The sequence below is a fragment of the Cebus imitator genome, unplaced genomic scaffold (assembly GCF_001604975.1).
Source record: "Cebus imitator isolate Cc_AM_T3 unplaced genomic scaffold, Cebus_imitator-1.0 Scaffold671, whole genome shotgun sequence".
In the NCBI taxonomy this organism is placed as follows: domain Eukaryota; kingdom Metazoa; phylum Chordata; class Mammalia; order Primates; family Cebidae; genus Cebus; species Cebus imitator.
The window spans coordinates 225,207-239,098 of NW_016107986.1; the positions used below are offsets into that span (position 1 = coordinate 225,207).

The 13,892-nt window shown below is 36.7% G+C and overlaps 1 protein-coding gene across 3 annotated transcripts in view; it reads right to left on the reverse strand.

Moving 5' to 3' along the window:
• The window catches only part of ALS2 (alsin Rho guanine nucleotide exchange factor ALS2), an 84,125-nt gene that overhangs the window by 23,846 nt on the left and 46,387 nt on the right, over positions 1-13,892 (reverse strand). For all 3 annotated transcript variants that reach the window (XM_017518343.2, XM_017518342.2, XM_037734836.1), the window contains exons 13-21: positions 8,972-9,134; positions 5,009-5,140; positions 4,468-4,596; positions 3,971-4,041; positions 3,479-3,545; positions 2,937-3,139; positions 2,757-2,822; positions 1,634-1,732; positions 858-1,022 (exon numbers count right to left, since the gene is read on the reverse strand). In XM_017518343.2, the coding sequence (XP_017373832.1) occupies positions 858-1,022; positions 1,634-1,732; positions 2,757-2,822; positions 2,937-3,139; positions 3,479-3,545; positions 3,971-4,041; positions 4,468-4,596; positions 5,009-5,140; positions 8,972-9,134 (1,095 nt within the window). The remainder of the gene's footprint in view (positions 1-857; positions 1,023-1,633; positions 1,733-2,756; positions 2,823-2,936; positions 3,140-3,478; positions 3,546-3,970; positions 4,042-4,467; positions 4,597-5,008; positions 5,141-8,971; positions 9,135-13,892) is intronic.

The following is a 13,892-nucleotide window of genomic DNA, read 5'->3' on the forward strand; positions in this document are numbered from 1 at the left end:
CTGCACAGAAATAAAAAGAAAAGAAAAACCAATGAAGACAAGGATAAAGTAGGGAAAAGACAGTTATCACAAGGGAGATCCCAGGCATCAACCCTACGTCGGTCTTGCTTTCATTTTTCTATTTAAAGTGGTTAACTTTGTCTCCTCAAATACGGGACAAGGTGATAGCAAAAGACATCTCATTCAGTTATGTTCTCTGAGGAATTTAACATTGTGGTCTATCTGACACAGATCTGTATATACCCCAGGTAGTTACCTGACACTTTAAATTATATGCTTTTTAAAGAGAAGGCCAAGAATTCAACTCTAAATAATTTTATTTAAAATGTAATAAGCACAATAAAACCTATGCACAGGTTTTTCTTACACAAAAGTTTGCAAACTTAAAAAAAAAGAAAGAGGCTGGGTGTGGTGGCTCATGCCTATAATCCCAGTAGTTTGGGAGGCAAAGGCAGGTGTCTCACTTGAGGCCAGGAGTTCAAGACCAGCCTGGACAATATGTCAAAACTCAATCTCTACCAAAAATACAAAAAATTAACTGGGCATGGCGGTGTGTGCCTGTGGTCCCAGCTACTTGGGAGGCTGATGTAGGAGGATCCCTTGAACCCAGGAGGCAGAGATTGCAGTGAGCCGAGATCACACCACTCTACCCTGGGTGATAGAGTGAGACCCTGTTTTAAAAAAATAAATAAATAAAAGGGTTTGTCACAAAAAAAAGGTTCATTTTTCACCTACTCAAACTCAAAGAAGTCTTACTAATGTCCATTAAAAAGATAAAATAAGTATAAACCGCTTGCTAAATAATCATGGTGCTTAATCATTTGCTTAACTGTGAGAACAGAAGGAGAATACTGTACCTAGTGATATCATCAAAGACACCATATCCTGCTTTCTTATCCATTACCCACTGGCCAATGAACATGCTAGGAGAAGAGGAAGTCAATTTCCCACTTCGTAGAAGGCCATGACCATGACGCATATTATCTTGAAAACAGCCCTCAAATACTTCACCAGAGGCATAGCTGTGGTTGGAAAGAATGGATAAATATAATATGCACATTGAATTCTGATGCTCATTTTTACAAAGTTTAGACAATCCAAAACCATACTCAGTCTTACTGGTAGCTATAGTTATTTGTTGATACTATTATTTTTCACTAATTAAAAAATTTCATTTCTGAATGATTAAAGTTAAAAAGTTAAAGACACCATGGGTGGTATTTTGCACTAACATAGCAAAAATGTGTTTTTAAAAAGTCCCTTATGGGGAAATTAAATAATGAGTTATTTATAAGAGGAATGAACAAAAGTTTTGTCCATTAGAATCAAGTAATAAAAATAATATAAATTTATAGATAAGACATATAGAAGACTCTATGAGAAAATTATGGTTTATAAGGTATGTAAAATTTAGGTAAGAAATTAAATTTAATAGTCCAGTATTTTAATCCCGTGATAGATGAGGAATTGACATTTAAAAGAAGACTTCACGCAGTTTATTTAGTCCTCTAAATTTTATCTACAAGAGTAAATAAAACTTAAACCTTGGAAATTTTGGCTATTGCAAACATTTAGGTTTGCACGGCTATTTGAAAAACCAACACCAGTCCGACAGCCTTTCGAGTGTTATTACCTATAGACTCCTTGACCACACATTTTTCCTTCTTTCCAATGGCCTACGTAATGGTCTTCTTTGTTCATTGCCTTGTTTGGGATTCTGTATTCTCCATACCTGCCATGAAAAAGAAAAAATAACAAAAGAAGATGCATTTATGACATATTCGCCGTTTGCATGTATATTCTGGTAAATATTTTAACAAGGAAGGCAGAGGAAAGATTTACCTATAGGAGTAAAGGGGTAAACAGCATCTTGGTTTAAGGTGCATCTATATAACCCAAGCTGTTTGGCAAGTCTTAGAGGAGTGGGACATCAGCCCCACTACACTGAGATGCAGTCTTTTAATCCAAGTCCAACGAAAAACAGAAGACCTGTGTCCTTCGCCTATCTCTGTCACTAATTATCTGTACCACCACAGGATAAGCCCAGGTATCTAGCTCCTTTATTTGGATAATAAGGGGGCAACTCAGTGGGTAAATTAGATGATCTAAAGTCTCTTCTCATTCTATGAATCTATTAAAAAGAGATTTTAACACAGCACAAGAATTTACATATCACAGAGACACGTACATCACCTACTCAATATTTTTATATACTAAATTACTTTCTTAACGTTATACATAAAACTGCCATAAATTAATCATGTAAATACAGTATTAGAAAACATGATTCACTTATTTAAAAAAAGTCATCAGAGTATCATTAAGATAATATGGCACTTTGAAGATTCCTCCTTTAATATATCACAGAAATTAAAGGTGATTTAAAACAACTGAAAGGAAAATTTTTCTATGACCTTTGTGTAAAGGTGCACTACCGTCTCAATAGTCCCTCCATTAACACTACCAAAGTTCTCAGTCTTCACAACTGAGAAATGAATAGAAAACATAGCCTCATTTTAACAGATGGAAGGCTGTGTAATTTGAGGTCACACGGCTATCAAGGAAAACGACCCAGTCTATGCAAATCAGAGGTTGTACCCCTAACTCCTGGCTCTCTTCATGCTCATACATGTGCATTTCTAAAAAATAACAACAAAAATTGACTACTTGTTTGAAAAGCAGGTTTGCATACCAAATAACATCATTTATGACCTTACTGAACTTGAATCTACTATCATGTTTTACAGTTTTCTTACCCATCTTCCAAGCCATTCCTGAACATGCCAGAATACATCTTTCCATCAGGCCACTTCAAAACCCCTCTGGAATGAGTAAGCAAAGAATAATGCATGTCAACTAATATTTCAGATAAGCAATACTTTTTCCATAATGTGATAATCATCCTCACCCCAGGCATAAATCTTCAACATTTTCACCTGCCATGAGGCTTCCCTGAAAGCCACCGTCCATCATAGGTCGCATCCTTTAGGCGAGAATCCTTGTAGAAAGTATATTTGGCACTGCGTGAAATGGGTGGTTCCTGTCTCTGAACACTGCTGCCACTTCCATAAGGGGGAAGATCAGACATCCCTCTCAAAGCCTGATCTACAGCTTGGCTTATAGCTCGTAGCCACTTTGTCTAGGAGCAAAAAGTAATGTCAATAAGCTTAAGGCAACAATTCATCAAGCATTGCTTTAAATCCTGCTAATTTTCCTTGGTGTGAATAAATTATTTGTATCCTAATGCTTTTCTTATTAACAGAGTACTACTGACTGGCTCTTGGATTTCTCTACTATATGTTTAAAATTAAGTCACATTAAAAAAAAAAACAAGAACCTATAGTTTTGGCTTAATGAAGATTTATCAGACAAAGCTGTGCATCATTAGTCAAGTAAGAACAATTTATATTTCTTCTTCATTATACAGGAGGCAGAGAACCAGGGCAAAGATTGAAAGAAAATACCATAATGAACTAACCTTTTCCTGGGGTGTAGATGAAATGAGAGTGAACTGTTCCTCGGGTGTAGTTATCTTTAAGCCATTCCTGAAATGGTCACAAGGATAAATACCAGTAGGTTTAACAGCCTGTCACTGCAGTATCAATCCTCAAATATGAAAATCAACCTCTATTTCAAGAGGAGCAGAAGTCAATTAATGTAAATGCTCATTTGGTTTTGGGTCCCACAGCGGTGGAAAGAACAAAGAATTACTCTGCTCTGTGCTGAACGATGGGGATGTGTGCAATGAAGATGCCCTTTTATCACCTAATCATGACTTGCCATGATCTTTGCAACAGGCCATCTTCTTATCAATAGACTATTTTACTGTCTAACATGCTGGGAGATGGGCCTCATTATGCAGAATGGGGAGGGAGTCTCCCAAGCCCTCCTGAGCTTTTCTTCACATTTAAGGAAGCAATCTGAGTAACAGATTTGGACAGGGTGGGGTGGGGAGGGGGGACGCACTTACACACCACCAGCTTCTTCAGATAGTGGCTCTGCCCACAGTGTGGCCAGAGGGAAAACATGGTGCGTGGAGAACTGAAACAGAGAACACAGAGGCACTTTTATGAAAGCCCATGTAGACCTTGGGGTCTCTGCCCATATCGTCTTCATGTCATTACCCCACATGGGCCCTGCCATCTCTGCTGCGCAACCCCCTGAAATGGTTAAGCCCACATAGGTGCCACCAATTCTGCCACATTGTCCCCGTAACACACAGCTAACCCAGAGGGCCTTGCTGTCTCTGCGGCAGAGCCCTCTTCACATGGCTGACACTCTGTCTCAAGCCAGAAACTTTAAAGTTCTCTGAAATCCAGCCCATACCGCAAATGCATGCTGTAGCTAAACAGTCTCTCTTAGTCAAGAGTTTCAGTGAAATCACACTAGTTTTGAACATAAACTGACAGTATAATTAATAAGACTCCAACTTTCCGGGATTCTTCTAAGGTTAGGAATCCAGCCTACCTGGGCATGGACCAGGGCATCATTAAAGAGAATGAACCAATTCACAGAAAACCTCCCAGCATGCTGCAGAGACAGGGCTCGGTTACTACTTTCACACAGCAGTCGACGCTCTGGCTTCCTCAAGGAATCCTGGAATTAAAGACAAATCTAATACTAAGTCAAACAATCAAAATTATTTTAACATGTAAAAAGAAAATAAAACAGACACAAATCACATTTAAGGAAATTTGTTGGTCATAGCTTAGCTTGGCGTAAATACTAAATTTATACAGGATCAAAACACTTCATAAAATTAGAGCTCAAAGGGGATTAAAAAGAAGACAGAAACAAACTAAAGAAGGTAAGGAAGTCTTCAGAGAGGATTTCCAGAAATGAGAGAAGGTATTTAGAGTACCCATTGGTATGGTCCTTAGACATTTTAGGAAAGGCTTCATTAAAATGTTATTACCATAAACAAGTGAGGAACAGGGAAAATTATATCAATTGTTATCTAAACAGTTGCTGTTTCTTAGAGTAACAAATGACAACTGGCATGACTTACTGTCATTTTTCCAGGGAAGGTCTTCCAGAAGCCCAGGGTGTATTCTGCTTCCTTCCTTTTCCTGCCGAGATGGAGAGCAAGACATTCATAACAAGAACTGGAATCCTGCAGTTTCTGATATTCTGGAGATGCCTACGGGCAAAAATAAAAGAGAGGAAAAAAAAAGAACATAAAACCATTGTCCAGAATCTGTAGCCTCAGTCTGCTTTAAATACGTAGTATTAAATGTAGGGGAAAATTCGGCCCAAGAGTGTAAGCAGCACACTGCAGGAGACTGGGAAAAGGAGACTGGTTTCAGGAAAATTCCGCTACATAAAAGTACATAATACAAATAGGAGTGTAACTCAGGGGAGAGAAACAAAACCTGGCAGTTAGTGAGGAAAGCAGCAGAGACCTCAGGATAGGGCAGGAGTTCTCAAATGTTTTGGTTTCGGGATCCCTTTATTTTTCTTATGTGGCCTGTATCTACTGATATTTACCATATTAGAAAATAAAGAAATTTTAAAAACTTTTATTAATTCACTTACAAAAAAATTTTTAGTGAGAAAAGTGGCAATGGTCCACATTTTTTCAAATCTCTTTATTATTTGGCTTTAAAAATGACAGCTGGACTTTTGTATCAGCTTCTGCATTTAATATGTTATATGTTATTTGGTTAAAACTTATGAAGAAAATGTGGCCTTATAAAGGTATATATCTGGAATAGAGAGAAGCACTTTAATAGCCATTTCAAATAATTGTGGATATTCTTCTTTGATACTACATTAAAACTTGCTATGTGGCAGATTCTTAAAGGGAGCTGCAATGTGGAATCTGAAAACACAGCAATGAACTTTTCGTACTCTGTGATGTTAAAATCCAGGGGTCTATTGTGCACTTTGGGTCTTTTACCATCTATGATTTTGTATCATCTCTGATTGTGGACTGGACATATGGAAAATATTGGTTGACTGAATTATGCAGATCTTTCAAATATTGACATCTTTTTCCTACGACATCAAAAATCACATGATGATAGAGCCACAATCTCATGAGAAAATGTCCTTGGTATTAGGAAACTTTCAGACTCACAGTGGCAGATTCATCTCTAACATTCTAATTTTTGCTTAAAAGTTGAGATTTTATTTTGGCAACAAATACGATCAGTTGTTCTCTTTGAAATGACAGGTTCATTTACTCATTTCTGATAAAATATCTGCCAATATCCAAATCTGAAAAATCAGTTTGTCAATTGTCAAGTTTAAAAAAACAAAAAAGCAACCTGTTTATTTCAAGAGAAGCTCTCAACTCAAACAATCACAATTGTGTTTTTTCTTAAAAAAACACCGCACTTCAGCATGCAGCAGAAATGCTTTACATGTACTTTGCATGTTGCCACATAGAACAGAACATTCTTAATTATAATTGCATTTTAACTGCAAGTGCATAGCAGTGAAGAATGTAACACATAATAGAACATTCTTAAGTGAATTTGTATTTTAACTGCAAGTGCATGGCAGTGAAGAATGCAATGACTATTAGTATAGTTTGGTACCACTGCCTTGATTCCTACTAAGGAGCCAGCAGTTTTACCCACCTTAACTTTTGCACCATCAATGCAAAGGACAACATAGTGGAAAAGGCAAATATCTTAGTACTGCCATGAAGATAGTTTTGATCTTGTGAATCTCTTAAAAGGGTCTTTGGAACCCCCAGTGGTCTGTAAACCAAGCTTTGAGAACCAACTACTGGGATAGGTATAACTGCTGTGCCATGTGGTGAGTGAGCAGAAGGTAAGATCAAAGGATGATCTTTCACATTCATGAGTAATTACTTGCCACAATCCTGGAAGTCACTTATTTTCATTCTTTCCATTCATTTAAGAAATATTTAATGAATATCTATCACATATAGAACATTCTGCTAGAGTGCTAGGGGAAAAAAAATAAGGCATGATCTTTGTACCATAATTAGGCAGAGAAGGTAGAAAAACGTACCAGAATAATGCAGTGGTTTTAGAAATAGGTTACATATCACAAAAGACAATCTAGAAAAGTAGGTTGAGACAGACTCTGGAATCAGGGCCTGGATATGAATTCTAGCTCTGCCAATTCTCAGCTGTGTCTCAATTCTCTCATCTGTAAAAGGCTGATGATGAAATAGGTATAATGATAATACCTACTTCACCGAGTTGATGTGGGGATTAAATGAATATATATAACTTGCTTAGAACAGTGTCTGGCATATGGAATTCACTCAATAAATGTTAAATATCAGTATTATTTTTATATGGAGGCATTTTAAAAAATACATATATGTGAATACGCATAAATGATGTCAAGGCTGTGCCTTAGACTTACTACATTATAATGTATGGTGATGGAATACAGGCAGGTTTTGAAAAAGCTTCCATAGTTGACTTTGATGCCCTGTGATAAGGATAGGGCCAATGATATAACACAAGAAGTGAATAATGGAGAGATAAAGTGTTAGCAAAACACAGAGTAAATAATCCTTCAGAGATGGGTAGGGGAAAGAGAAGCAGTATAGTCAAATAGGGCTTTGTTTTCATAATAAAATGACTTTTGTCCCAGAATGACGATGGGAATAGGGGTGTTTCAGGAGGGAAACATAAAGCACATGGAAGCTACATCCAGGGAATCTGAACTCTGACTCTGAACAATTCTAAGCTAATCTGGTAGGAAATTTTTTATTAATTCAGGCCATATTGAGATGACAGCTGTATTTCACTGGGATATTTGATAGGTCAAACCTTCACAGCTAAAGCTCCATCAGTTTAAAGATCTTGTAGGTCTTTTCTTTAGTCTGGTTTCAGTTTCAGTTTTGAAACCTGTAAGATCACAGTAGGCTCAAATGTAGAAAGCCTACATCAATCAGTTCCTGGGTCACTCTGAGGGGTGAAATCTGTCTAGATCAAGAGATAGAACCAAAGATTAAGAAGATTCCAAACCTACAAGGGGCCAGCATGGTGGTTGACACCTATAATCCCAGCACTTTGTGAGGTCGAGGCAGGCCGATCACTTGAGGTCAAGAGTTCGAGACCAGCCTGGCCAAGATGGTGAAACCCCCCATCTCTACTAAAAATACAAAAACAAGCAAACAAACAAAAAATTAGCCGGGTGTCGTGGCACACAACTATAATCTCAGCTACTCAGGAGGCTGAGGCATGAGAATCACTTGAACCTGGGAGGTGGAGGTTGCAAGTAAGCCAAGATTGCACCACTGCACTCCAGCCTGGGTGACAGAATGAGACTCTGTCTCAAAAACAAACAACAACACAAAAACCTATAAGGGACTTTGGAGTCATTATAATTTCTCTAGAGCCGTTCAGGGTAGAAACAAAATGAAATCATACATTTTGATGGGATTTCAAAGGTGAATGTCTCAGGATCAGCTTTAACATACATCCATATCCTAGTGTGGTGCTAACTTCCTAGGATTCCACCTAACTAGTTTTATGCAAGACTGGACTAGTTAACATTTGAGAAAATCCTGTAACACTGATTCCTCTCCGCATTTGCTCAGGTAACCTAAACACCTGGCATAAAGTCTAGCATTAATCCAAGCTGAGTAATGCCCCTCCCTTACAGGTGTATGCGATTATACAGAAAGCCAGGGATTTAAAGAGCTCTGTTTAACTCTTAGTCAGTATGCATCCAATAAATTTTGATAACTACTAAATGAGTAGCATCATGATAGGATCTCAACTTTAGACAAAGTTTCATAAAATGAATACAGTTCATTCATCTTGATAAGGCCCTAAAAGGAAACTGAATCCACAGAAAACTCAATTTATCTACAGTCATACTTTCCTCTGTCCTTTCCCTGAAGAAAATTAAATTTAATTAGACACATGTAAATATTAAATTACTGGAGTTCCAGATCTTGTGGGGGCATAATCCTTACAAACACCTATGATCCTTGGCTTTCCAAATGTTCAAAGAGGCATATATGGGAGCTTACCACTTCAAAACAAGTAGCAAGCTTTAGCAAAACTTTTGCGTAATTATGAAGTCGTCTGATTGGCAAGAAAAACAAAGTATTCAGTATTTCCATCAACTGAGTGTTTTCATCATTAACTTCTGATAAATCTTGCAACAGCTCTTGGTTTTTATTTAGGAAATCACTAGAGGTAGAGGAAAAAAAATTTAGTTAATCATTTTGGAATTGATAATATGCATGATATTAAATTTAAAATTTCACTAGAAAATACCTCTTTCAGAATGCACATTTTTTAGGGGCTATGAAAGTAGAAAATAAATACAATGAAATAAGCCAGATATAATTAAAAGAATTTCCCTATCTATAAAACAGGATTTTTTAAGTATAAAAAGTAGCAAATGGTAGCAATACAAATGGTTAATCACAGACTTGTGCCTATATTCTAGGAAATGAGTGATACATCCCACAACTTAAGGTGACTATTCAGAGACCAGCTGACACCATTACCTGTTAATTTCGAATCCAAAAGTCACAGCAATAAATGGCAAGACTAATTGCTCTAGGCAGCTGTGCTAAATAGAAACACTGGAAGAAAAGCAAAGCTCCCTGCTCCAACAGAATTAGCATGGATATTAAAATACTTCTAATTTCTTCTTTTTTCTTGCAATTATTGATCACCTAATAAGAGCTTATTATAGGAAAGTAACAAAAAGCTGCAAGAACTAGTACTACAGTTAAGTGGAAACAATAAAGATAATTACATGTGAAGATTTAAATGCTGAGATCTTCAAAAGCATTTCAAACTGAAACCAACAATTAGTTTTTAACATTCAGTTTTTAAAAAATTCATCGTAAAAATTTTATTGCAAATTTTAATGCTGATCAATAATCCATAGAGGCTTAGCTCACTAAACCAAAATAGTTAACGGTAAAGTAGTAAGAGTTGGTGAACTGGGTGCAGTGGTTCACGACTGTAATCCAAGCACTTTGGAAGGCCAAGGTGGGTAGATAGCTTGAGTCCAGGAGTTCGAGACCAGCCTGAGCAACATGATGAAACCCTGTCTCTACAAAAAATGCAAAAATTAGCCAGGCATGGAAATGCACACCTGTAGTCCCAGCTACTCAGGTAGCTGAAGCAGGAGGATCATTTGAGCACAGGAAGTTGAGGCTGTAGTCAGCCATGGTTGTGCCACTGCACACCAGCCTGAGTGACAGAGTAAGACCCTGTCTCAAAAAAAAAGAGATCTTACATAGAGGGCCCACATTTTTACTTGTATTTGGCTTGTGCTAGTGTTTCTACTTCTTTCTCGATGTTCTGCTGCAGAAATCAGCTGAGGACTTACTTAATTCTATACAAGTGTTCTGTTTTGACCTGCTCCTGAGAGACAGAGGTAAGACATAGTGAACACATACTCCCTTAGACCATATTTCTCCTCAATACTCAGTACTCAGTCGACAGTAGCCCAGAAATGTTCCAACTCCTGTGAACTACATCACTTTCCAGGACTCACTCATGTCCTTACCTATAATCTTCCTGGAAAAGAGGCCTAGCTACTGCTCCTAAGAAATCTGAACCAGAAAGCATCTCTGATCAGCTTATCTTTTCTTGGGAGTTTTTAATCTAATAGTGGCAATATTACTCTCTCCTTATATGACAAGGTCTATACTTTTTACTCAGATTTTTAAAATAAAAATAAATATAGGCCGGGCGCGGTGGCTCAAGCCTGTAATTCCAGCACTTTGGGAGGCCGAGGCGGGTGGATCACGAGGTCAAGAGATCAAGACCATCCTGGTCAACATGGTGAAACCCCGTCTCTACTAAAAATACAAAAAATCAGCTGGGCATGGTGGCGCGTGCCTGTAATCCCAGCTACTCAGGAGGCTGAGGCAGGAGAATTGCCTGAACCCAGGAGGCAGAGGTTGCGGTGAGCCAAGATCGCGCCATTGCACTCCAGCCTGGGTAACAAGAGCGAAACTCCGTCCCCCCAAAAAAATAATAATAAATAAATAAATAAATAAATATAATATAGAAACAACCTAAGTGTCTGTCAGCAGATGAACTGATTGATAAAATGTAGCAGCGTGTACATACAAGAGAACATTACTTAGCCATAAAATGGAATGAAATTTTGATGTATACAAAATTTGAAAATACAATGCTTAAATAAGCCAGACCCAGAAGGACAAATGCATGATTCGACTCATATAAGGTACCTAATAAGTAAACTCATACAGAGAGGAAGTAGAATAGGGTACTAGAGCCAGGTAGACAATGGAAGCCAGTATGGGGAAGTTATTATTTAACAGGCACTGAGTTCTTCTTGGGGATAATTTAAAAATAGTGATGGTTATACAACATTGTGAATGAATTTGATGCCCCTAAATTATACATTTTACTTATAAGCATACAATTAAGATTAAAATAATATATATGACATTAAATATCTTTTATCACAATTAAGAAAAAAACTTGTAATAATCAAACCACCAGGCAAGCCTGATGTGAGCAGCTAAGAGAAAAATCAGATGAATGATAAGTGCTTGCACATTATCATCCAAGATCCACTAATAGTCATGTGGGCACCCTAGCTGTGCTCTAGACATTCTTAAACTCTCCTCTTAAAATGAAATCTTTAAGATAATTTTAAATATTGACTTTGTAAATAGAAACGAGAAAAGGATGTCATTGCTACCTTTAATGATGTAAAACCCAGGTTCTGAGCATGGTGCTATGCAAAAGGCCAGAGGCTTTCAGCTTATGTCATCTCATTTTCCTGCTCTAACAACGTCAATTCTTCAGTACTGTGAATCTAACTTGGAAATACTAGAGGAAGGTCAACATTAGCAGAATAAGGAAACAGGGTCAGCAACTGCTGGAGCCCTTCAAGAAGCCCAGAAGCTTTCCATTTAAATTGTCACAAGTCTCCATCTATTTTCTGCATCTTCCTGTAATTAAACTTGCTTTTCTTCAAGCATTACTATTTGCAAAAATAACTATTGCATTTCTTTCTGCTCCATTTAATTATTGGTTTGGCTGCAACCCCATTTTCTCTTATTTTCTTTGGCTATGATTCAGCATTTCGCCAGCATTATGGGTTAACTAAGCTACTTTAGTCATTATAAAAAAGAGACTAAAAATGATAAAGTCATTGATTACAAATGTAAACTTGTCAAAACTAGAAGTTCTCAAATGTAAACAACAACAACAATAACTACAATGTCTTTTGCTGCTTATAAGAAATATACGAACACTGCAGACAGGCTGAAAGCAAAAGAATGGAAAATTTAGATCAAGAATTTTAAAGTTACTACACAAGGTTAAAGACATATTCTTGAAACTGTCATTTTAAAAAATGAAGGCCAAACTCCTTTATTTAGGAAATTAACAAACATGTGAGTCAAAGTATTCATAATGGAAATTAGAAAAATATTTAGAACTGAATGACTATAAATGACTGAATGTATTAAGACTTGTAAGATTCAGCTAAAGCAACAATTAGAGGGAAATTTATAGCCATTTAGGCTACATTAGAAAATTTTAAATTTGAAAAATTAATGAACCAAGTGCTAAACTCGAAGTTGTAAGAAGTTAACAGGTGAACACAAAGAAAGTAGAAGGAAATAAAAGGCAGAAATTAATGAAATTTTTTAAAAGAGAAAGAAATGATTAATTTTTGAAAAAATTAATTTAAAAAGGGTAAATTGCTGAAAAGATTGATCAATATAAAAAAGATAAAAGGCCCAAATGAATAATCATAAGAATGAAAAATAGGGGGTACAACTACAGTTATTGCAGAGGTGAAATCATCTTAAGACAACGCTAGGAACATTATGCCAATAAGTTTTAAAAGAAGGGTGCAATGAATAATTTTCCAGAGAAATATAAGTAACAAAAGCTGTAAGAAGAAATAAAGACCTGAACATATCTGTTCAATAAACTCAGTAAAAAACTCACCACAGCAAATGCCCCCATGAAGCCAAGGTTATTTTTACAGATAAATTCTACCAAATCTTCAAAGCAAAAATAAGTCCTACTTCATACAAACTATTCCAGGAAACAGAAAAAAAGCTCCTCCACATCTGTGGGTTCTAAATCTGTGGATTCAACCAACCTCAGACCAAAAATATTTCAGGAAAAAATTATGCCTCTATCACTTTTTTGTCATTAATCCCTAAACAATACCATATAACAACTGTTTATACAGCATTTATATTTTATTAGATGTTATAAGTAATCTAGAGATGATTTAACATATATGAAAGTACGCACACAGGTTATATTCAAATACTATGCCATTTTATATCAGGGTCTTGAGCATCCTGGGATTTTGGTTTCCTTTGGGAGGTCCTGGACTCAATCCTCCACAGGTACCAAGAGACAACTGTATAAGCAAATTTGATTCAGCAATGTATTAAAAAATTAATACATAAAGATTACTGAATTTTAGAATTTAGGAACTCGAAGATATTTAGCATGATAAAAATCAATTCCTCTATAACTTTGAGAAATAGAGGCTTTTTACCCTATAAATTATATCTACCAAAAACAAAGTAATCATTTTTAATGGTGAAATATTAAAAGTATTGCCATTAAAACTAGAAATGAGATGAGAATGTTAGTATTCCTTCTATTAGGATAAAAGATCAAAAGTAAACATGGGGCTGGGCACAGTGGCTCATGCCTGTAATCCCAGCACTTTCTGAGATCGAGGTAGGTGGATCACTTGAAGTCAGGAGTTCGAGACCAGCTTGGCCAACATGGTGAAACCCTGTCTCTACTAAAAATACAAAAATTAGTTGGGTGTGGTGGTGTGTATCTGTAGTCCCACTTACTCAGAAGGCAGAGGCAGAAGAATTGCTTAAACCCAGGAGGAAGAGGTTGCAGTAAGCCAAGATCATGCCACTGCACTCCAGCCTGGGCAACAGAGTGAGACCCTGTCTC